We start from the raw sequence: 23,709 nt of genomic DNA, 5'->3' as shown, positions 1-23,709 counted from the left end.
GGTATGTATATATGCGTACGCTAATGCGGGGTATGTATATATGCGTACGCTAATGCGGGGTATGTATATATGCGTACGCTAATGCGGGGTATGTATATATGCGTACGTTAATGCGGGGTATGTATATATGCGTACGTTAATGCGGGGTATGTATATATGCGTACGCTAATGCGGGGTATGTATATATGCGTACATTAATGCGGGGTATGTATATATGTGTACGTTAATGCGGGGTATGTATATATGCGTACGTTAATGCGGGGTATGTATATATGCGTACGCTAATGCGGGGTATGTATATATGCGTACGTTAATGCGGGGTATGTATATATGCGTACGCTAATGCGGGGTATGTATATATGCGTACGCTAACGCGGGGTATGTATATATGCGTACGCTAACGCGGGGTATGTATATATGCGTACGCTAATGCGGGGTATGTATATATGCGTACGCTAACGCGGGGTATGTATATATGCGTACGCTAATGCGGGGTATGTATATATGCGTACGCTAACGCGGGGTATGTATATATGCGTACGCTAATGCGGGGTGTGTATATATGCGTACGCTAATGCGGGGTGTGTATATATGCGTACGCTAATGCGGGGTGTGTATATATGCGGACGCTAATGCGGGGTGTGTATATATGCGTACGCTAATGCGGGGTGTGTATATATGCGTACGCTAATGCGGGGTATGTATATATGCGTACGCTAATGCGGGGTGTGTACGGGGTGTGTATATATGCGTACGCTAATGCGGGGTATGTATATATGCGTACTCTAATGCGCGGTATGTATATATGCGTACGCTAATGCGGGGTGTGTATATATGCGTACGCTAATGCGGGGTATGTATATATGCGTACGCTAATGCGGGGTATGTATATATGCGTACGCTAATGCGGGGTATGTCTGTATAGAGCTATCCAGGTACATAGCGCTTTGCAGCAGTAATACACGTAACCGGCGGCGGATTCCAAGTGCCCCGTGGCACGTACATGTAGCTGCCGTCCTCCTTCTCATTCCAAATCCCGGCGTCAAATAGCGCCGCGGATGTCACCAACGTAACGTCGCACGGCGTCACGTTACCATGGTAACACAACATCATGATGTCATTTGACGCCGCAACGTCACGTTGCCATCATTTGACGCTGCGATTCGGAAGGAGAAAGAGGGTGAAAGCGAGGAGGCGGCAGCCACATGCAAGCGCCCCTCCCATCAGGCCCGAGAGACCCAAGAGCGCAGCAAGTGTACACAGGGCGGACATTTCTGCCGCCCCAAAATGGTGCCACCCAAGGCCCGGGCCTAACGGGAAATCCGCCACTGCATGTGACATAATATTATAACACATAGCGGGAATAAGCGCTTCAGACATGAAAGTGACCATAGGAAAGGAAGCCCCTTGCCCGAAGAGCTTACAATCTAAGTGAATGTGCAAACTGATACATTACTGCTTGCGCAGATGTCTTGCAAAGAAACCGATGGGAATCACCATTTAACAATAAATATGCATGTTTATTCATTTACGTACATAAAATATTACAGTACGGTAATAATGCTCTTTTCCTGCCCCCACGCCTGGTTTATCATGTTACATGAAATAATAATAACGACATGACACAAACTGTGTACAGGACATTTCTATTCTGTACGAAGGATGCTTACCTTAACTGGGTACCGAAAAAGCTTCACAAACCCAAAGTCGTCCCCAGTCGCCAATAATTTGTGGTCACTAGTGAGTGAGGCGGCGGTCACGTCCGCTACTTCTCCAATCACTGGCCAGATGCCCTCGCAGCTCGGACCCAGCACACTCGTCCAGGAGGACCAGGACATTTTCTCTACCTGAGAAATAAGATGCTCAGCATACACACATAATGTCCACCAATACCCATTAATGTCCACGAATGTCCACTAACACCCATTAATGTCCACTAACACCCATTAATGTCCACTAACACCCATTAATGTCCACTAACACCCATTAATGTCCACTAACACCCATTAATGTCCACTAACACCCATTAATGTCCACTAAGCTCAAAGCTGCTGTGCCCCCTTCATTACCCTAAAAAGGATCCCTGGTGGGGGGGGTACTTAGTGCCGGTTCTATGGCATGGCTTTAATTAAAGTGTGTTTTATATTGTTCTCGTTTGATACGTTGTATCTCTTTGCCATGACAAAATGTCTCTAGTAGAAAATAAACATTTTCCCCCTTACCTTTAGGCGGAAAAGTGAGGGAAATGCCCTACGCGTTCCGCTGGGAGTCATTGTAAAAGACCCCAAAAGTGACCTGACACCATACTGTGTCTGACTTGGAGAATGTCCCAATAAAGTGTGTGATATGATTGGTTGGGGAGGATTAGAGGGGGGTTGTATATAAATAAATAACTTTGGATGGTCTAAGCAAACTGACTGCAGTGGCCCTGACCGACAGACAGACAGACAGACAATGAATGGGACCTCTAACCTCCTGGCTTGGAATGTTCTGCTTTTTCCCGCGAGGTGCTTCAAAAAACAGGTGTTCCTTAGCGCCAGTGTTCACTTGTAAAAGCTTCCCTGAAAATAACACAGGTGTGTGACTGATACCTGGGGTTTCTCCCTGAAAATAACACAGGTGTGTGACTGATACCTGGGGTTTCTCCCTGAAATTAACACAGGTGTGTGACTGATACCTGGGATTTCTCCCTGAAAATAACACAGGCGTGTGACTGATACCTGGGATTTCTCCCTGAAATTAACACAGGTGTGTGACTGATACCTGGGATTTCTCCCTGAAAATAACACAGGCGTGTGACTGATACCTGGGATTTCTCCCTGAAATTAACACAGGTGTGTGACTGATACCTGGGATTTCTCCCTGAAAATAACACAGGTGTGTGACTGATACCTGGGATTTCTCCCTGAAAATAACACAGGTGTGTGACTGATACCTGGGATTTCTCCCTGAAAATAACACAGGTGTGTGACTGATACCTGGGATTTATCCCTGAAAATAACACAGGTGTGTGACTGATACCTGGGATTTATCCCTGAAAATAACACAGGTGTGTGACTGATACCTGGGATTTATCCCTGAAAATAACACAGGTGTGTGACTGATACCTGGGATTTATCCCTGAAAATAACACAGGTGTGTGACTGATACCTGGGATTTATCCCTGAAAATAACACAGGTGTGTGACTGATACCTGGGATTTATACCTGAAAATAACACAGGTGTGTGACTGATACCTGGGATTTCTTTGTGGACTTTCATGGAAAATACTTTATTTTATGTAAACAAAGGAAGTATTCAATCTTGCTTTCTTTTTGTTTGCCATGTACAGCTCAACCCCGTTATAACGCGATCCGTTACAACGCAAATCCGCTTATAACGCGATGCAAGCATGGCTCCCAATTTACGTATTTATTTTAATTATTTTATTTATTTAAAACACGATTATTGGTGTCTTAAATACTTTATTGTACAAGGCATACAATAGTACATTATTTCCAACGCGATCCGCTTAGAACGCGATGTCATTCTTTGGACCCCAAGCCCAGCGTTATAAGGGGGTTGAGCTGTATTTGGGTAAAAGGAGTAAAGGTGAATTATCCCGTTATATCTAAATGTATGAATGAAATCGGACTGGTGTGTTTGATTAACAATCCCACAAGTGTAAATTTATTGAAATCGTTTCGGAAAGTATTCTTGGAAATGTTTGTAAATATTGTAGACTTTTCTCCCAGATCTAAATATAATAATAATAATAATAAGTTCCATTTATCTAGCTTTTATGACAGGGAGGGCTAGACAATCTGCTGACATCAAAAACAAGGTAAACAAGTATTTAAAAAATTCTTGACTGATTAAAAATAAATCAGTCAGCAAGATTAAACCTTTAAGGCCGAGATCGATTAAATGGTGCTATGCTTTGGCTCCGATTCCCATGAATGCTGAAGCTTAGCTCTGTTATTTGGTTCTGGCCCCTGCGTGTATCACTGGAATTAGATCACACAGAGAGCGGAACTGCCCGGTTAGTAGCATACAAATATTTATCTCTTCGGTGCCAGAATCACGGCTACAAATGTGGATGTGAAAAGCAGCAAAAGACTGCGCAGGAAGGCGCCATTCCCCGACTCGTCTCGATGCTCCTGGACGTGTTCAAGTTTACCTGATATGAGTACGGGGAAGGTGAGATGGAATTACAGATCTCCCCTACTTACCCCTCGTGTCCCAGTCTAAGTGTGTGATGTAGCTGGACGATCCCTTGCAGACTCCCACCCTTTTGCTGCTCATTACGTTGTAAATATCTACAAAGTTATCGTAGGAAGCGACAGCCAAGTACTTCCCTGTACCTGAAAAATGTCCAGAGAAGGAAGGGCGATATTAACCGGGCAGTCTTTTATATACAGGAGACTTGCTTATATATGGTGCTAGATGGATATAGAGGAGGCCTGCTTATATAGAGGAGGCCTGCTTATATAGAGGAGGCCTGCTTCTGTAATTTGCAGGTGGACCTTTTTATTTGATGTGCTTGGTTTATATAAAGGATGATGCAGAAATCCCCCCCAAGACCGGTTGCAGAAGTCCAGCCTAGCAGAGCATGTCACTCACCGGGAGAGAATCGAATGTCTGAGATGACGTCCTTCCTGTGGTGAAAAGAGACCAGATCCTCCAGGGTGTCGGCATTCACGATTAAAAAGCTTCCATCATTCAGACCGACAGCCAAAGCTTTCCCGTCCAGGGAGAAGGAGCAGCACCTGCCCCCTGGGAGAGTAGGGTAACCTCGGTAACTGCCCAGCAAAGAATCTTCACCCATTCAGTATGATTCAGTTGCCCAAAAGTAAAGTCTTTTAACGTGTATGCAGAACCGGATACATACTCAAATGACATACTTAATTACTATGAGTGCTTACAATATCCAGCGTGGCCAGCCAGACCAGGAGCAATCTGTGCCAGAGAACAGTGAAGGAATTTCTGAAGGTGTCACTATGACATCAAGAAGGGGAAGAGGTCCATTTGGGCTGCCCTGCAGCAGAGACATCTCCTAAATACAAATAACATGCCCTCCTCGCGTGCGCGTCTTACCTTTCTTCAGTTTGCGCACGGCGAGCATGCAGTGGCTGGGCGACAGGTCCCAGATGCGTAGGGTCTTATCGTCACTTACAGTGGCACAAATAGGCAAGTGAGGGTGCGTGGCCAGGCCCCAAACTTCCCCTTCCATGTGTCCCTGCCAAAGAAAACGAGAGGATGGTTAGAATGGCAGCAACAGCAGGAGAAACGCGTCAGGAAACAAAGACAGAGTGCACCTGTCACTGTAAAACAAAGCAAGACCATCATTAAGACACGAGAGGCATCTTTCAATGTCTCCTGCATAATGTACATTTGCATCCTCATTACCTCCCAGCTGATTGATAATGCAATGGCTGCATGTGCAGAATATGTAAGATCTCATTCAACGATTCAGGCCCGGCCAGCACTGGAAGACGCCTTACAGTCTACTCACTTAAATGGGCCAGAAGGTGTCTTCTGGCATCGGAAAGGTGTCGTATGGCTGAGCGCTGCTGAGTAAACACGGGCCATATTCTCTTCTTGGGTCTAGTACAAGAGCACAGACAAGAAACCTCCTATGGTGCAGTAACTGAAAAAGTAATTTATTAGGCAGGTAGATAAAAAGTATTGCACTCACGAATTTATGCGGAAATAGTAAGCATTTGAAGGGCTGTCCGAAAGTGTACGCAGCGCTGGGGTTTCCCTTGTAGTCTCCGATGTTGGCTCCGTTGCTTTGGACCCTGGCGCTGGTTTCCTAGGCATCCCAAGAGTTTCAGTGCAGAGTTGTGGTGCGTTATTATGGAGCTGGATGACGTCAGAAGGGGGGGGGAGAGCATGACTGCTACGGATGCCTTAGAGGTCCAAAAAGCCTCCTATGCATTTCGCAAGTCATGGGAGATTGGACAATTCCTCCGGAACAACGTACAATGGAGAGCCATCAAAACCTTACTATTTAAGCATAAATTTGTGTGCAATACTTTTTAATAGATCACTTTATAATTTACTACACCATAGGAGGTTTATTATCTGTGCTCTTATCCTTGATCGATTCCTCCTTTGGGTTGTGCCAGGATCACTTTCATCCAAGAGCAGCACAAGTCACCCTACCACCACCAGAACGTTTTACTCCACGGGGGACTCCCTCCCGCCCCCTTCTTTATACCACTACTGTCACCCCATTAATCACCATATGGACTTTAGCCATTTAAGCTCATTATATGTTTTTTCAATATCTTTTTTCCCCATACTGATTAATTTCCATTGGTTGAAGTGTGTGTACCAGTACCCCCATTACCCTGTGCTCCCACAAATATTCCAATATGTTGTATACTGCTGTTTGGTCGCCTAGGCGCTTTCTTCTCATATTCTCTTGATGTGGAGTAAGAAGCTGCCTTCAGATTAGAAGCGATGAGGATCAATAGAACAGGTCCATCCAGACCATGTTCTTAGAACAGGGGTGAGGGTATAGAAGCTGAACTGGCGGGAGGTATACTTGGGGTCTCACGCTCCCCAATCTCATTTGAAAGTTCCAGGATAACCAATCAAATTCCATGTAATCCTGATATTCAAATCCAGCCCTGAAGCCTGAGCGATGGGACCAGACACCCCGGCGTGGATGGAGGTCTCGTGATGGAGCGAGGTTAGTAATACAAGGCTTCACCAATAAAACTGATATATTGTAACCATACAGTGTGCGGGTTACAAGCAGATGGCCACGTGGTCACTGGCTCCGCTGTTACCTGAACGAGCAGGGTGATGGGACCGCTTTTATCCACCTCCAGTATCTCCCCATTCTTGGTCCCTACAAGGATGTGCCCATGTCCCAGAGATAGGGCCCGGATAGACGGGTTATCTTCCAGCAGGAGCCCTGCAGGAGCAGGGAAAGGAGCAGTGAAACCATGAAACAAGTCACACCAGGATTTGAAGCATATGTGTCATATATTAATGAACGCAGCTTTTACATGGGAACAGTAACTGTGATGTGAAGCCGACACCAACCGGCATCTGGTTCCAGGACCCCGCCCAGGGCAGGGGCTTAGGATGTGCGGAGGGCACAGCAAAGTGATGCACTTGGCATGATGTCGGCACTGCCAACTTCAGGAGCTTAGAGATGAGCTGGACAGTCTTTCATTGTGTTTACTTTCATGGAGTCGCTGATCATGAACTGCAGGTTTAATCCTGACGTGTAATCATTCCCATAGCTGTCTTTGCACACACTGATTAGCTGCTCGTTAAGTAAACGGGTCAAAGATCAATAGCAAGGTATTAGCCTCATCCTCACATCACCTTTGGAGCCGGGAGCCAGCGCAGACCTCTTGATGGCGTATGTTTTGAGACATCGTTCAAAGGAATCGTCCCACAAAGCGACCACGCCGTCCTTCCCCCCGGTCACAAAGCCCTGCAGCACAAACCATCCACTGCTACACACAGTCTCTGTTTTATAATGCACATTGTTACACAAACAGGTTACAAACCTTCTGGGTATATCTCAAGGCTGACCTTCTTCCCAGGAGGTCAGACTCCCTATCCCTGCCCTTCCCCCAGGAGGTCAGACTCCCTATCCCTGCTCTTCCCCCAGGAGGGTCATACTCCCTATCCCTGCCCTTCCCCCAGGAGGGTCATACTCCCTATCCCTGCCATTCCCCCAGGAGGGTCATACTCCCTATCTCCTCCCTTCCCCCAGGAGGTCAGACTCCCTATCCCTGCCCCTCCCCCAGGAGGGTCATACTCCCTATCCCTGTCCTTCCCCCAGGAGGTCAGACTCCCTATCCCTGCCCTTCCCCAGGAGATCAGACTCCCTATACCTGCCATTCCCCCAGGAGGGTCACACTCCCTATCCCTGTCCTTCCCCCAGGAGGTCAGACTCCCTATCCCTGCCCTTCCCCAGGAGGGTCATACTCCCTATCTCCTCCCTTCCCCCAGGAGGGTCATACTCCCTATCCCTGTCCTTCCCCCAGGTGCTCAGACTCCCTATCCCTGCCCTTCCCCAGGAGGTCAGACCCTATCTCCTCCCTTCCCCCAGGACATCAGGCTCCCTATCCCTGACCTGCCCCAGGAGGTTAGACTCCCTATCCCTGCCCTTCCCCAGGAGGTCAGACTCCCTATCCCTGCCCTTCCCTAGGAGGTCAGACTCCCTATCCCTGCCCTTCCCCCAGGAGGTCAGACTCCCTTTCCCTGCCCTTCCCCCAGGAGGTCAGACTCCCTATCCCTGCCATTCCCCAGGAGGTCAGACTCCCTATCCCTGCCCTTCCCCAGGAGGTCAGACTCCCTATCCCTGCCCTTCCCCAGGAGTCAGACTTCCTATCCCTGCCCCAGGAGACAGAGTTCCTATACCTGCCCTTCCCCAGGAGGTCAGACTCCCTATCCCTGCCCTTCCCTCAGGAGGTCAGACTCCATATCCCTGCCCTTCCCTCAGGAGGTCAGACTCCCTATCCCTGCCCTTCCCTCAGGAGGTCAGACTCCCTATCCCTGCCCTGCCTCAGGAGGTCAGACTCCCTATCCCTGCCCTGCCCCAGGAGGTCAGACTCCCTATCCCTGCCCTGCCCCAGGAGGTCAGACTCCCTATCCCTGCCCTTCCCCAGGAGGTTAGACTCCCTATCCCTGCCCTTCCCCAGGAGGTCAGACTCCCTATCCCTGCCCTTCCCCAGGAGCCAGACTCCCTATCCCTGCCCTTCCCCAGGAGCCAGACTCCCTATCCCTGCCCTTCCCCAGGAATACAGACTCCCTATCCCTGCCCTTCCCCAGGAGCCAGACTTCCTATCCCTGCCCTTCCTCAGGAGCCAGACTCCCTATCCCTGCCCTTCCCCAGGAGCCAGACTCCCTATCCCTGCCCTTCCCCAGGAGTCAGACTCCCTATCCCTGCCCTTCCCCAGGAGGTCAGACTCCCTATCCCTGTCCTTCCCCAGGAGTCAGACTTCCTATCCCTGCCCTTCCCCAGGAGTCAGACTTCCTATCCCTGCCCTTCCCCAGGAGTCAGACTTCCTATCCCTGCCCTTCCCCAGGAGACAGACTCCCTATCCCTGCCCTTCCCCAGGAGACAGACTTCCTATCCCTGCCCTTCCCCAGGAGTCAGACTTCCTATCCCTGCCCTTCCCCAGGAGGTCAGACTCCCTATCCCTGCCCTTCCCCAGGAGGTCAGACTCCCTATCCCTGCCCTTCCACAGTTTGCTATATAAAAATAGATTACTGAAAAGTACTGACAGTAGCAATATACATATAATTTACAAGCACAATACATCTCTGGCCTTCAGAATCTACAATCTAATATTTGGCTGTGGCTTGTGGAGAACCATCTTACCATGCAAAGAAACATACATCTCGTTCGTTCGAAACTCAGAATTTCCTCATGTTCCTTTCTCTCTAACCACATCGTATGCTTTTTGGTCTTGTGAATTATGAAACAGATGCATGAACTTTACGCTCAATGCAAGAATAGATATTATTATTATAAATAAGGGACTCTGTTCTAGATTAATTAAATGTGCAGGTTTGAAACAGGCGAGTTACTTGAGCTCTCCTATGGACTGTGCATTCTTGTACATAGCGGGATGTGTGTCAGGATTAGCACACAGCAGATTGAGACAATTCTATGGTACACCGGCTGTGCTAAGAGGATACCCCGAGCATAGAAGTGCAATCCCCACATTTCTCTCACCTTATCCAAGGCGTGCATGCTGAATACTGGTCCATCGTGCGCTTTCACCGTCTTCATGAGGAACAGATCTCTCCAGATACAGACGTCCCCCGTGGATGTCCCAGAAAAGGACATATCCTCCGTCCACCCGTACACCACACACATCATGGTGTCGATCTTTGCTCCTGTACCTATACAGGCCTTCCGTCCTATCAGCCCCCCTCCTAGCAGGTACAGAGAACGTCAGAGAGCCACATTTAACCAGTAACTTTGTAATGCCATCTTACCCTCCTCCGTTACCGGCGGTCAGCAAGGCGTTACAATATACCAACATGCAGACCAAGGAGTTGCTGGACCCTCTAGCAACAAAGGGGTTAAAAATCAAATGTATCTAATCACAAACATATTTTTGCTACAGATTACCCTGACTCCCATTTTTATCATTGTGGAAGTGTAGTCTCTGAAGTGGGAACATTTTGCTGCTCTTGCTTTGGATGAATATAACTTTAAATATTGGGTGAGTATCTCACGGATTGGGGTTGAACGCAATGGCCTTTTTTCAACCTAAGCTGCTATTATTATAGTACTTACATTTTATATTATATATAAAAAAAAAAAATAACTGAACTTCAGAAGATGTTGTTTATATACAGGTGCATGATAAACTACATTGTTTTATTTTCTATGCAAAAATACCTCCGAGCTCTAGCATGCTGCATTAAATTACTCCTGCACAGATCATTCTGCATTAAGAAAGTACAAAGCCAGAAATCCATTCAGGGACATCAGGGCACAGTATGAGTTTGCCCACTAGGTGGTGCTATAAGGACATTTGAAAGCAGCACTTCCGTAGAACCAAACAGAAACCAATCTGTGCTATTTTTATTCTGTAGGAATAAAGCGTTTAACCGGACAAGTTCCAAAACACCAAGAAAAAACAAAAAAGTGTAAAAGCGCCGAATGGGTTTATTTGTAACAAGGATATACTGCGGCACTATACAGTATATGGCTTCTTCTCTAGAGAAGCAGCACATGGGGCCGGCTTTCTTCTCTAGAGAAGCAGCACATAGGGCCGGCTTTCTTCTCTAGAGAAGCAGCACATAGGGCCAGCTTTCTTCTCTAGAGAAGCAGCACATAGGGCCAGCTTTCTTCTCTAGAGAAGCAGCACATAGGGCCAGCTTTCTTCTCTAGAGAAGCAGCACATAGGGCCGGCTTTCTTCTCTAGAGAAGCAGCACATAGGGCCAGCTTTCTTCTCTAGAGAAGCAGCACATAGGGTCGGCTGAGCTGATCGGGATTCCAGGTCATTCAAAGGGTTCCCTCAAGATCTAGAAATGTACATTACAAAGTAAATAATGGGACAGTGTAACAGGTGATGTTGTGTAAGGAAGAGCTCTGCATGTTCCCTACGGGCTCTGCATGTTCCCTACGGGCTCTGCATGTTCCCTACGGCTCTGCTTGTTCCCTACGGGCTCTGCATGTTCCCTAAGGGCTCTGCATGTTCCCTAAGGGCTCTGCATGTTCCCTGCGGGCTCTGCATGTTCCCTGCGGGCTCTGCATGTTCCCTACGGGCTCTGCATGTTCCCTAACAGTGATATGACACAATGAGCCAGGAATCATGAAAACATGAATTTGACAAATCTCTGTCCCAGTTATAAAAAAGACAGAGAGTATTAAGTGTTATTTTTTTTGTTAGTGTAGTATAAAACTAAATTATCCTATGAGCAAAGTATTAAGTACTCCTGTGGCAATTAAATAAATAATGAATAAAATAATCCTCTGGCAGGAGAAGAATATTAAATATTACCCAGTGAGAGGGAGTGATACAAGAATTATATTTAGGTCCATATTTCCTAGAGAGGTAATACCGGACACATACATGCCCAGTATTACCTCTAATTGTTTACTGGACAGTGTCCAAATATAGGAGAGTCCGGTTCAATATTGGACACATGGTCACCGTATGGAGCATACTGTATACTGGATCCATATTGAGCTACTTTGTACTGTCAGAACGTTTCCCAGAATATAATTTGTTGTACCTGCTCTTCTCCAGAACTTCATGTGCTTCATCCCCGCGGTGATTAGCTTATCGGGTATATAAGGGTTTATCTTCACAACAAAAATCTTATCTTTGCTTCCCCTGAAAAAGGGAAAATGTTCAGTAAAGTTACTCTGTAATATAGAGGAGATGGATAATATGTGCTGCACTTCCACTGAGAGACATGAAGGCACATTATTGTAAGCAAACAAACAAAAATGGTATCTTAATATTATAATCCAATTAGTCAATTAGTCCTCAAAGAGCAGTTCCTTCCTCTGATCACTGATATTATCCAATATCACCCAATGGTTTAAGCATATCCTGACATGGTTATTATACAGATCAGAGTAATACAAATGTCCCACCTCAGAGGTGGCTGCATGTTTGCATGTAAGGTTTAACCGTGAAGCACTTGGTGAATAAAGAGCACTCAATATAAATAAATCATATCTATATGTAAATGTTCCGAGTCCCTTTCCCACCCGTGGGCCACGTTTCAGGGGTAGACCCCCTCACTGGAGATGTACAAACCTCACAGACGACAGTTTCTCCCCTTTCTTCCAGTCCCACAGGATGATGGTGTGATTGTCATCGATGCCTACCGAGGCCAAGCGTTTGCCATCCGCTGTGACAAGAAAGAGGCGTTACAATCTTGCACTGTATGAGAGGACGGGGACAGCTTGGGTGCAAGATGTGTCTGGTTTATACTTCTTAACACCGTCTTGTGGGACATTTTAGAAGTGAAACTGTAGAAAGGCAAGAACACAAACAAAGACCCCTAATAGTGCATAATAACGGACCGGTGTGTGCTAAAACCAGTGGGGATGCACTGATATTTATCTAAGCTCTGTTCCAGGGCAATAGAAGAATTTCAAAAGTAGAAAAAGCCGAAGCACAACTGAAAAAAAGTGTACTGGTGGACTAATAGCCTATATAAAAAATGTATTAAATGAAAAACATATGAACAAAGTCCTAGCAGATCCTCGAACGCGTTCCACGCACAGGGCGCTTTGTTCCAGGGCAATACAGGAACACAGGCAGAGTTCCAGCGAGTGCTGCCATGCGGGGCGCCAACTGAAGCTTGGATATCCCGCTCGTCTCTTTCGCTGTAGCGGATGACCCCTGATGAAGCGGTCCTGATGCTGTAAAACATGTAGGGACTGTACTATGGATCGGTGCATGGCAGGTTTCCAGCCGAGGAGTGTCCGACACAGGATGAATGTGAGAATCAGGCGCGAGTGGGAGATTCAAGCTCTGCCATCCGGGTCGGCGCCCGCCATGGTGTCAGCACTCGCTGGAACGCTGCATTTCTTTATTCCTGTATTGCTCTGGAACAGGGATTACGTATATGAGAGTGAATCCACGTTGGTTTTAGTATATATCAGTCCTTTATTAAATGTGTTTGCACTATTAGGGGTCTGTGTTTGCACTCCTGCTTTTCTACCATTTCACCAGTAAGAAGTTTGGTTGTGAGACTTCCAAACCCTGGAGGAACTGCTCACCCGAGTATATAACCACCGGGGACCCTTCCTAAAGAATATGGACTGTTAGCACTTGCGTGACGTGATTTACACCTGATGAGTACGCTATCTATATACAATGAATAACATTTTTTTTAAGTATTTAGAATTTGTAATTAGTAAACATTTATAATGTATCACTTCTGTTATCTTGTTATTCATTTTCTCTTGGTGCGCTCCAATCTCTCATTTCAGAAGTGAGATGGTTTCAAAATCTACGTTTGAAGATAAGTTTGAGAATTCTATTAGATGTGTTCTGTCTGGTACATTAATTACATGGGGAGTTTCAGTGTAGGTTTCTCATAAGTTGTGATACCTTCCTGTGGAAACACACACACACACACACAGACACACACACACACACACACAGCAGCTAACCTAACAGGTTGAATAAATAACCATTTCCTGCATGGATGGGAGTGTTACTGTGTTACCTGGTAATATACATGGATGGGAGTGTTACTGTGTTACCTGGTAATATACATGGATGGGAGTGTTACTGTGTTACCTGGTAATATACATGGATGGGAGTGTTACTGTGTTACCTGGTAATATACATGGATGGGAGTGTTACGGTGTTACCTGGTAATATACATGGATGGGAGTGTTACTGTGTTACCTGGTAATATACATGGATGGGAGTGTTACTGTGTTACCTGGTAATATACATGGATGGGAGTGTTACTGTGTTACCTGGTAATATACATGGATGGGAGTGTTACTGTGTTACCTGGTAATATACATGGATGGGAGTGTTACTGTGTTACCTGGTAATATACATGGATGGGAGTGTTACTGTGTTACCTGGTAATATGCATGGATGGGAGTGTTACTGTGTTACCTGGTAATATACATGGATGGGAGTGTTACTGTGTTACCTGGTAATATACATGGATGGGAGTGTTACAGTGTTACCTGGTAATATACATGGATGGGAGTGTTACTGTGTTACCTGGTAATATACATGGGGAAAATACTCTTCTGCCCTAAAGATGTTTGTAGTCTTGGATTTATTTTTTTAACTTTAAATAATATCAACAAAGATTAAGAATAATTAATGCAAATTGCTTGGAAAAGCCAATTTTATCCATCAGTGTGGGCCTGTGTATAGTACATCCGTGTGAGCCTGTGTATAGTACATCCGTGTGCGCCTGTGTATAGTACATCCGTGTGAGCCTGTGTATAGTACATAGTGTATACTACATCCGTGTGCGCCTGTGTATAGTACATCCGTGTGAGCCTGTGTATAGTACATAGTGTATAGTATATATGGCTTATCATCCCTCTGTCGCACTGCACTGATGGCTGTCCTTCCTGTATCCGGCATGTATCAAAAAGCAACCCCCTGAATATTATATCCAAGTGCTTCCTGGGTATTTAAAGTCAATGAAAGTGATGACGAGAATCCGCTGGACAGAAAATGTAGCAATTTCTCGTGCTGAGCAAACCCAGCGCGCGCATTCCTAGGCATTGGGGGAAATATACATATATACTTTGCTGATGCAAAAAAAAGGCACAATATGGGGGTCAAAGCGAAGACAGAAACAGTACGTGAAATGTAAGATGTTTGTAATAGAAGTTTCTCCCATCGGTCATTATGTAGAGAGATTCCCATCCTCTCAAACACAAGGAACGTATATGTACGCAAAAAAAAACAACAGAAAAATGGAGCAACAAAGACACAGAACCTGATGCCTCCCTATAAACCCCTATACCCCCCTGTGCACACCGGCTAATTATGCTCCCAGAAGCCTCTTTGCATTAAATCAGAGGTGCAAGATTAAAAAAGCCTCTCTCTCTTCAATTCGCAATCTAATTGCCCTGATACATCTCTCCCAAATTCTGTAATCTGCACCAGGAACAACATGGAATATGAGGCAATATTCTGTATAACTAGTACAGGAGTTCAGCCACCTTGCTGCCTTTTCAGTCCGAGTATTCAGCATTGATACATTTAAATATCCCAAATAATAATAATTTCCTTTGTATTGTTGCCAAAGGAATTACAGCACTTAAATGGCTTATACCAGTGCGGTTTAATAACAGCATCAGAGTCACCGACAAGAATGACTTAGATTCCCATCTAATCAGGTAAATGGCTATTTCCTTTGCCGGGTATTAGGATAAAGGTCCTGACAGTTCTGTAATGGACGGCTCATGGCTGAGGGATTAAAGTCACTCCCAGGAGAGACACACATCTGGCAGAATGTGCGCCTAATCCGTCACTCAATTCATGGGCTGTTAGAAGGGCTAATAAGGCAGGTTAGAGGTTACTTTACAGCGCTAGAGGGGTCAAGCTTCTAAATATCCAATCCCCCATATAAACCAGCAATGGCTGAAGTGTCCCTTTTAATCAAGAGCCAAGTGGAAACAGAAAGACCTCTCGTGGTGAAGCCTGTCCTGGTACAGATCGTTAATGCATTGCTGACCAAAGGAGTTATTGGATAAGCTTTCCTACTGGGGAGCATGAAATAAATGTGTTTGGGGACATTGGCAGAAATCCCCAGGGTAGGGGGGGGGACATGCCCCGTGATTTGCTATTGGAAGAAAGCAACAAGCTCTGTGCCCCCCTCTCTCCACACACATCAATGAAATATACGTCTGACACATCTGAATATATATACATCTGAATGTGGAGCAGAGGGGCATCTATCCTTTAATCCGCCAGGGAAAAGGCAGCGTAGAGAGCTCCTGAGACGGGGTCAGTCAGTGCTCCTGAGACGGGAAGGGGTCAGTCAGTGCTCCTGAGACAGGAAGGGGTCAGTCAGTGCTCCTGAGACAGGAAGGGGTCAGTCAGTGCTCCTGAGACAGGAAGGGGTCAGTCAGTGCTCCTGAGACAGGAAGGGGTCAGTCAGTGCTCCTGAGGCGGGAAGGGATCCGTCAGTGCTCCTGAGACCGGAAGGGATCAGTCAGTGCTCCTGAGACGGGAAGGGGTCAGTCAGTGCTCCTGAGACAGGAAGGGGTCAGTCAGTGCTCCTGAGACGGGAAGGGGTCAGTCAGTGCTCCTGAGACGGGGTCAGTCAGTGCGCCTGAGACGGGAAGGGGTCAGTCAGTGCTCCTGAGACGGGAAGGGATCAGTCAGTGCTCCTGAGACGGGAAGGGATCAGTCAGTGCTCCTGAGACGGGAAGGGATCAGTCAGTGCTCCTGAGACGGGAAGGGATCAGTCAGTGCTCCTGAGACGGGAAGGGGTCAGTCAGTGCTCCTGAGACAGGAAGGGGTCAGTCAGTGCTCCTGAGACGGGAAGGGATCAGTCAGTGCTCCTGAGACGGGAAGGGATCAGTCAGTGCTCCTGAGACCGGAAGGGATCAGTCAGTGCTCCTGAGACGGGAAGGGATCAGTCAGTGCTCCTGAGACAGAAAGGGATCAGTCAGTGCTCCTGAGACCGGAAGGGATCAGTCAGTGCTCCTGAGACGGGAAGGGATCAGTCAGTGCTCCTGAGACCGGAAGGGATCAGTCAGTGCTCCTGAGACGGGAAGGGATCAGTCAGTGCTCCTGAGACGGGAAGGGATCAGTCAGTGCTCCTGAGACAGGAAGGGGTCAGTCAGTGCTCCTGAGACGGGAAGGGATCAGTCAGTGCTCCTGAGACGGGAAGGGATCAGTCAGTGCTCCTGAGACCGGAAGGGATCAGTCAGTGCTCCTGAGACAGGAAGGGGTCAGTCAGTGCTCCTGAGACGGGAAGGGATCAGTCAGTGCTCCTGAGACGGGAAGGGATCAGTCAGTGCTCCTGAGACGGGAAGGGGTCAGTCAGTGCTCCTGAGACAGGAAGGGGTCAGTCAGTGCTCCTGAGACGGGGTCCAGTCAGTGCTCCTGAGACGGGAAGGGATCAGTCAGTGCTCCTGAGACAGGAAGGGATCCGTCAGTGCTCCTGAGACGGGAAAGGATCAGTCAGTGCTCCTGAGACGGGAAGGGGTCAGTCAGTGCTCCTGAGACAGGAAGGGATCAGTCAGTGCTCCTGAGACGGGAAGGGATCCGTCAGTGCTCCTGAGACAGGAAGGGATCAGTCAGTGCTCCTGAGACCGGAAGGGATCCGTCAGTGCTCCTGAGACGGGAAGGGATCACTCATTGCTCCTGAGACAGGAAGGGGTCAGTCAGTGCTCCTGAGACGGGAAGGGATCCGTCAGTGCTCCTGAGACAGGAAGGGGTCAGTCAGTGCTCCTGAGACCGGAAGGGATCAGTCAGTGCTCCTGAGACGGGGTCAGTCAGTGCTCCTGAGACGGGAAGGGATCCGTCAGTGCTCCTGAGACGGGAAGGGATCAGTCAGTGCTCCTGAGACGGGAAGGGATCAGTCAGTGCTCCTGAGACGGGAAGGGGTCAGTCAGTGCTCCTGAGACGGGAAGGGATCAGTCAGTGCTCCTGAGACGGGAAGGGGTCAGTCAGTGCTCCTGAGATGGGAAGGGGTCAGTCAGTGCTCCTGAGACGGGAAGGGATCAGTCAGTGCTCCTGAGACGGGAAGGGATCAGTCAGTGCTCCTGAGATGGGAAGGGATCCGTCAGTGCTCCTGAGACGGGAAGGGATCAGTCAGTGCTCCTGAGACGGGAAGGGGTCAGTCAGTGCTCCTGAGACGGGAAGGGGTCAGTCAGTGCTCCTGAGACGGGAAGGGGTCAGTCAGTGCTCCTGAGACGGGAAGGGGTCAGTCAGTGCTCCTGAGACGGGAAGGGATCAGTCAGTGCTCCTGAGACGGGAAGGGGTCAGTCAGTGCTCCTGAGACGGGAAGGGATCCGTCAGTGCTCCTGAGACGGGAAGGGGTCAGTCAGTGCTCCTGAGATGGGAAGGGATCCGTCAGTGCTCCTGAGATGGGAAGGGATCCGTCAGTGCTCCTGAGACGGGAAGGGATCCGTCAGTGCTCCTGAGACGAGAAGGGATCAGTCAGTGCTCCTGAGACGGGAAGGGGTCAGTCAGTGCTCCTGAGACGGGAAGGGGTCAGTCAGTGCTCCTGAGACGGGAAGGGGTCAGTCAGTGCTCCTGAGACGGGAAGGGGTCAGTCAGTGCTCCTGAGACGGGAAGGGGTCAGTCAGTGCTCCTGAGACGGGAAGGGGTCAGTCAGTGCTCCTGAGACGGGAAGGGGTCAGTCAGTGCTCCTGAGACGGGAAGGGGTCAGTCAGTGCGCCTGAGACGGGAAGGGGCAGTCAGTGCTCCTGAGACCGGAAGGGATCTGTCAGTGCTCCTGAGACGGGAAGGGGTCAGTCAGTGCTCCTGAGACCGGAAGGGATCTGTCAGTGCTCCTGAGACGGGAAGGGATCAGTCAGTGCTCCTGAGACGGGAAGGGGTCAGTCAGTGCTCCTGAGACAGGAAGGGGTCAGTCAGTGCTCCTGAGACAGGAAGGGGTCAGTCAGTGCTCCTGAGACAGGAAGGGGTCAGTCAGTGCTCCTGAGACAGGAAGGGGTCAGTCAGTGCTCCTGAGACGGGAAGGGATCAGTCAGTGCTCCTGAGACGGGAAGGGATCAGTCAGTGCTCCTGAGACGGGAAGGGATCAGTCAGTGCTCCTGAGACGGGAAGGGATCAGTCAGTGCTCCTGAGACCGGAAGGGATCAGTCAGTGCTCCTGAGACGGGAAGGGATCAGTCAGTGCTCCTGAGACGGGAAGGGATCAGTCAGTGCTCCTGAGACAGGAAGGGGTCAGTCAGTGCTCCTGAGACGGGAAGGGATCAGTCAGTGCTCCTGAGACGGGAAGGGATCAGTCAGTGCTCCTGAGACCGGAAGGGATCAGTCAGTGCTCCTGAGACAGGAAGGGGTCAGTCAGTGCTCCTGAGACGGGAAGGGATCAGTCAGTGCTCCTGAGACGGGAAGGGATCAGTCAGTGCTCCTGAGACGGGAAGGGGTCAGTCAGTGCTCCTGAGACAGGAAGGGGTCAGTCAGTGCTCCTGAGACGGGGTCCAGTCAGTGCTCCTGAGACGGGAAGGGATCAGTCAGTGCTCCTGAGACAGGAAGGGATCCGTCAGTGCTCCTGAGACGGGAAAGGATCAGTCAGTGCTCCTGAGACGGGAAGGGGTCAGTCAGTGCTCCTGAGACAGGAAGGGATCAGTCAGTGCTCCTGAGACGGGAAGGGATCCGTCAGTGCTCCTGAGACAGGAAGGGATCAGTCAGTGCTCCTGAGACCGGAAGGGATCCGTCAGTGCTCCTGAGACGGGAAGGGATCACTCATTGCTCCTGAGACGGGAAGGGATCCGTCAGTGCTCCTGAGACGGGAAGGGATCCGTCAGTGCTCCTGAGACGGGAAGGGATCCGTCAGTGCTCCTGAGACAGGAAGGGGTCAGTCAGTGCTCCTGAGACCGGAAGGGATCAGTCAGTGCTCCTGAGACGGGGTCAGTCAGTGCTCCTGAGACGGGAAGGGATCCGTCAGTGCTCCTGAGACGGGAAGGGATCAGTCAGTGCTCCTGAGACGGGAAGGGATCAGTCAGTGCTCCTGAGACGGGAAGGGGTCAGTCAGTGCTCCTGAGACGGGAAGGGATCAGTCAGTGCTCCTGAGACGGGAAGGGGTCAGTCAGTGCTCCTGAGATGGGAAGGGGTCAGTCAGTGCTCCTGAGACGGGAAGGGATCAGTCAGTGCTCCTGAGACGGGAAGGGATCAGTCAGTGCTCCTGAGATGGGAAGGGATCCGTCAGTGCTCCTGAGACGGGAAGGGATCAGTCAGTGCTCCTGAGACGGGAAGGGGTCAGTCAGTGCTCCTGAGACGGGAAGGGGTCAGTCAGTGCTCCTGAGACGGGAAGGGGTCAGTCAGTGCTCCTGAGACGGGAAGGGGTCAGTCAGTGCTCCTGAGACGGGAAGGGATCAGTCAGTGCTCCTGAGACGGGAAGGGGTCAGTCAGTGCTCCTGAGACGGGAAGGGATCCGTCAGTGCTCCTGAGACGGGAAGGGGTCAGTCAGTGCTCCTGAGATGGGAAGGGATCCGTCAGTGCTCCTGAGATGGGAAGGGATCCGTCAGTGCTCCTGAGACGGGAAGGGATCCGTCAGTGCTCCTGAGACGAGAAGGGATCAGTCAGTGCTCCTGAGACGGGAAGGGGTCAGTCAGTGCTCCTGAGACGGGAAGGGGTCAGTCAGTGCTCCTGAGACGGGAAGGGGTCAGTCAGTGCTCCTGAGACGGGAAGGGGTCAGTCAGTGCTCCTGAGACGGGAAGGGGTCAGTCAGTGCTCCTGAGACGGGAAGGGGTCAGTCAGTGCTCCTGAGACGGGAAGGGGTCAGTCAGTGCTCCTGAGACGGGAAGGGGTCAGTCAGTGCGCCTGAGACGGGAAGGGGCAGTCAGTGCTCCTGAGACCGGAAGGGATCTGTCAGTGCTCCTGAGACGGGAAGGGGTCAGTCAGTGCTCCTGAGACCGGAAGGGATCTGTCAGTGCTCCTGAGACGGGAAGGGATCAGTCAGTGCTCCTGAGACGGGAAGGGGTCAGTCAGTGCTCCTGAGACAGGAAGGGGTCAGTCAGTGCTCCTGAGACAGGAAGGGGTCAGTCAGTGCTCCTGAGACAGGAAGGGGTCAGTCAGTGCTCCTGAGACAGGAAGGGGTCAGTCAGTGCTCCTGAGACGGGAAGGGATCAGTCAGTGCTCCTGAGACGGGAAGGGATCAGTCAGTGCTCCTGAGACGGGAAGGGATCAGTCAGTGCTCCTGAGACGGGAAGGGATCAGTCAGTGCTCCTGAGACCGGAAGGGATCAGTCAGTGCTCCTGAGACGGGAAGGGATCAGTCAGTGCTCCTGAGACGGGAAGGGATCAGTCAGTGCTCCTGAGACAGGAAGGGGTCAGTCAGTGCTCCTGAGACGGGAAGGGATCAGTCAGTGCTCCTGAGACGGGAAGGGATCAGTCAGTGCTCCTGAGACCGGAAGGGATCAGTCAGTGCTCCTGAGACAGGAAGGGGTCAGTCAGTGCTCCTGAGACGGGAAGGGATCAGTCAGTGCTCCTGAGACGGGAAGGGATCAGTCAGTGCTCCTGAGACGGGAAGGGGTCAGTCAGTGCTCCTGAGACGGGAAGGGGTCAGTCAGTGCTCCTGAGACGGGGTCCAGTCAGTGCTCCTGAGACGGGAAGGGGTCAGTCAGTGCTCCTGAGACGGGAAGGGATCCGTCAGTGCTCCTGAGACGGGAAAGGATCAGTCAGTGCTCCTGAGACGGGAAGGGATCCGTCAGTGCTCCTGAGACGAGAAGGGATCAGTCAGTGCTCCTGAGACGGGAAGGGGTCAGTCAGTGCTCCTGAGACGGGAAGGGGTCAGTCAGTGCTCCTGAGACGGGAAGGGGTCAGTCAGTGCTCCTGAGACGGGAAGGGGTCAGTCAGTGCTCCTGAGACGGGAAGGGGTCAGTCAGTGCTCCTGAGACGGGAAGGGATCAGTCAGTGCTCCTGAGACGGGAAGGGATCAGTCAGTGCTCCTGAGACCGGAAGGGATCAGTCAGTGCTCCTGAGACGGGAAGGGATCAGTCAGTGCTCCTGAGACGGGAAGGGATCAGTCAGTGCTCCTGAGACGGGAAGGGGTCAGTCAGTGCTCCTGAGACGGGAAGGGATCAGTCAGTGCTCCTGAGACGGGAAGGGGTCAGTCAGTGCTCCTGAGATGGGAAGGGGTCAGTCAGTGCTCCTGAGACGGGAAGGGATCAGTCAGTGCTCCTGAGACGGGAAGGGATCAGTCAGTGCTCCTGAGATGGGAAGGGATCCGTCAGTGCTCCTGAGACGGGAAGGGATCAGTCAGTGCTCCTGAGACGGGAAGGGGTCAGTCAGTGCTCCTGAGACGGGAAGGGGTCAGTCAGTGCTCCTGAGACGGGAAGGGGTCAGTCAGTGCTCCTGAGACGGGAAGGGGTCAGTCAGTGCTCCTGAGACGGGAAGGGATCAGTCAGTGCTCCTGAGACGGGAAGGGATCAGTCAGTGCTCCTGAGACAGGAAGGGGTCAGTCAGTGCTCCTGAGACGGGAAGGGATCCGTCAGTGCTCCTGAGACAGGAAGGGGTCAGTCAGTGCTCCTGAGACCGGAAGGGATCAGTCAGTGCTCCTGAGACGGGGTCAGTCAGTGCTCCTGAGACGGGAAGGGATCCGTCAGTGCTCCTGAGACGGGAAGGGATCAGTCAGTGCTCCTGAGACGGGAAGGGATCAGTCAGTGCTCCTGAGACGGGAAGGGGTCAGTCAGTGCTCCTGAGACGGGAAGGGATCAGTCAGTGCTCCTGAGACGGGAAGGGGTCAGTCAGTGCTCCTGAGATGGGAAGGGGTCAGTCAGTGCTCCTGAGACGGGAAGGGATCAGTCAGTGCTCCTGAGACGGGAAGGGATCAGTCAGTGCTCCTGAGATGGGAAGGGATCCGTCAGTGCTCCTGAGACGGGAAGGGATCAGTCAGTGCTCCTGAGACGGGAAGGGGTCAGTCAGTGCTCCTGAGACGGGAAGGGGTCAGTCAGTGCTCCTGAGACGGGAAGGGGTCAGTCAGTGCTCCTGAGACGGGAAGGGGTCAGTCAGTGCTCCTGAGACGGGAAGGGATCAGTCAGTGCTCCTGAGACGGGAAGGGGTCAGTCAGTGCTCCTGAGACGGGAAGGGATCCGTCAGTGCTCCTGAGACGGGAAGGGGTCAGTCAGTGCTCCTGAGATGGGAAGGGATCCGTCAGTGCTCCTGAGATGGGAAGGGATCCGTCAGTGCTCCTGAGACGGGAAGGGGACAGTCAGTGCTCCTGAGACGGGAAGGGATCCGTCAGTGCTCCTGAGACGAGAAGGGATCAGTCAGTGCTCCTGAGACGGGAAGGGGTCAGTCAGTGCTCCTGAGACGGGAAGGGGTCAGTCAGTGCTCCTGAGACGGGAAGGGGTCAGTCAGTGCTCCTGAGACGGGAAGGGGTCAGTCAGTGCTCCTGAGACGGGAAGGGGTCAGTCAGTGCTCCTGAGACGGGAAGGGGTCAGTCAGTGCTCCTGAGACGGGAAGGGGTCAGTCAGTGCTCCTGAGACGGGAAGGGGTCAGTCAGTGCGCCTGAGACGGGAAGGGGCAGTCAGTGCTCCTGAGACCGGAAGGGATCTGTCAGTGCTCCTGAGACGGGAAGGGGTCAGTCAGTGCTCCTGAGACCGGAAGGGATCTGTCAGTGCTCCTGAGACGGGAAGGGATCAGTCAGTGCGCCTGAGACGGGAAGGGGCAGTCAGTGCTCCTGAGACCGGAAGGGATCTGTCAGTGCTCCTGAGACGGGAAGGGGTCAGTCAGTGCTCCTGAGACCGGAAGGGATCTGTCAGTGCTCCTGAGACGGGAAGGGATCAGTCAGTGCTCCTGAGACGGGAAGGGGTCAGTCAGTGCTCCTGAGACAGGAAGGGGTCAGTCAGTGCTCCTGAGACGGGAAGGGATCAGTCAGTGCTCCTGAGACGGGAAGGGATCAGTCAGTGCTCCTGAGACAGGAAGGGGTCAGTCAGTGCTCCTGAGACGGGAAGGGATCAGTCAGTGCTCCTGAGACGGGAAGGGATCAGTCAGTGCTCCTGAGACGGGAAGGGATCAGTCAGTGCTCCTGAGACGGGAAGGGATCAGTCAGTGCTCCTGAGACGGGAAGGGATCAGTCA

At 50.6% G+C, this 23,709-nt stretch overlaps 1 protein-coding gene across 3 annotated transcripts in view; it reads right to left on the bottom strand.

Moving 5' to 3' along the window:
- The window catches only part of EML5 (EMAP like 5), a 148,550-nt gene that overhangs the window by 26,394 nt on the left and 98,447 nt on the right, over nucleotides 1-23,709 (bottom strand). For all 3 annotated transcript variants that reach the window (XM_075614582.1, XM_075614583.1, XM_075614580.1), the window contains exons 16-25: nucleotides 12,247-12,340; nucleotides 11,714-11,814; nucleotides 9,695-9,897; nucleotides 7,327-7,438; nucleotides 6,780-6,907; nucleotides 5,077-5,218; nucleotides 4,603-4,755; nucleotides 4,212-4,343; nucleotides 2,473-2,561; nucleotides 1,671-1,847 (exon numbers count right to left, since the gene is read on the bottom strand). In XM_075614582.1, coding sequence (XP_075470697.1) covers nucleotides 1,671-1,847; nucleotides 2,473-2,561; nucleotides 4,212-4,343; nucleotides 4,603-4,755; nucleotides 5,077-5,218; nucleotides 6,780-6,907; nucleotides 7,327-7,438; nucleotides 9,695-9,897; nucleotides 11,714-11,814; nucleotides 12,247-12,340 — 1,331 coding nt within the window. The remainder of the gene's footprint in view (nucleotides 1-1,670; nucleotides 1,848-2,472; nucleotides 2,562-4,211; nucleotides 4,344-4,602; nucleotides 4,756-5,076; nucleotides 5,219-6,779; nucleotides 6,908-7,326; nucleotides 7,439-9,694; nucleotides 9,898-11,713; nucleotides 11,815-12,246; nucleotides 12,341-23,709) is intronic.

This window comes from Ascaphus truei, chromosome 9 (assembly GCF_040206685.1).
Source record: "Ascaphus truei isolate aAscTru1 chromosome 9, aAscTru1.hap1, whole genome shotgun sequence".
Classification (NCBI taxonomy): domain Eukaryota; kingdom Metazoa; phylum Chordata; class Amphibia; order Anura; family Ascaphidae; genus Ascaphus; species Ascaphus truei.
Note: the sequence above shows the minus strand (reverse complement) of the source record. Positions and strands in the feature narration are given on the sequence as shown.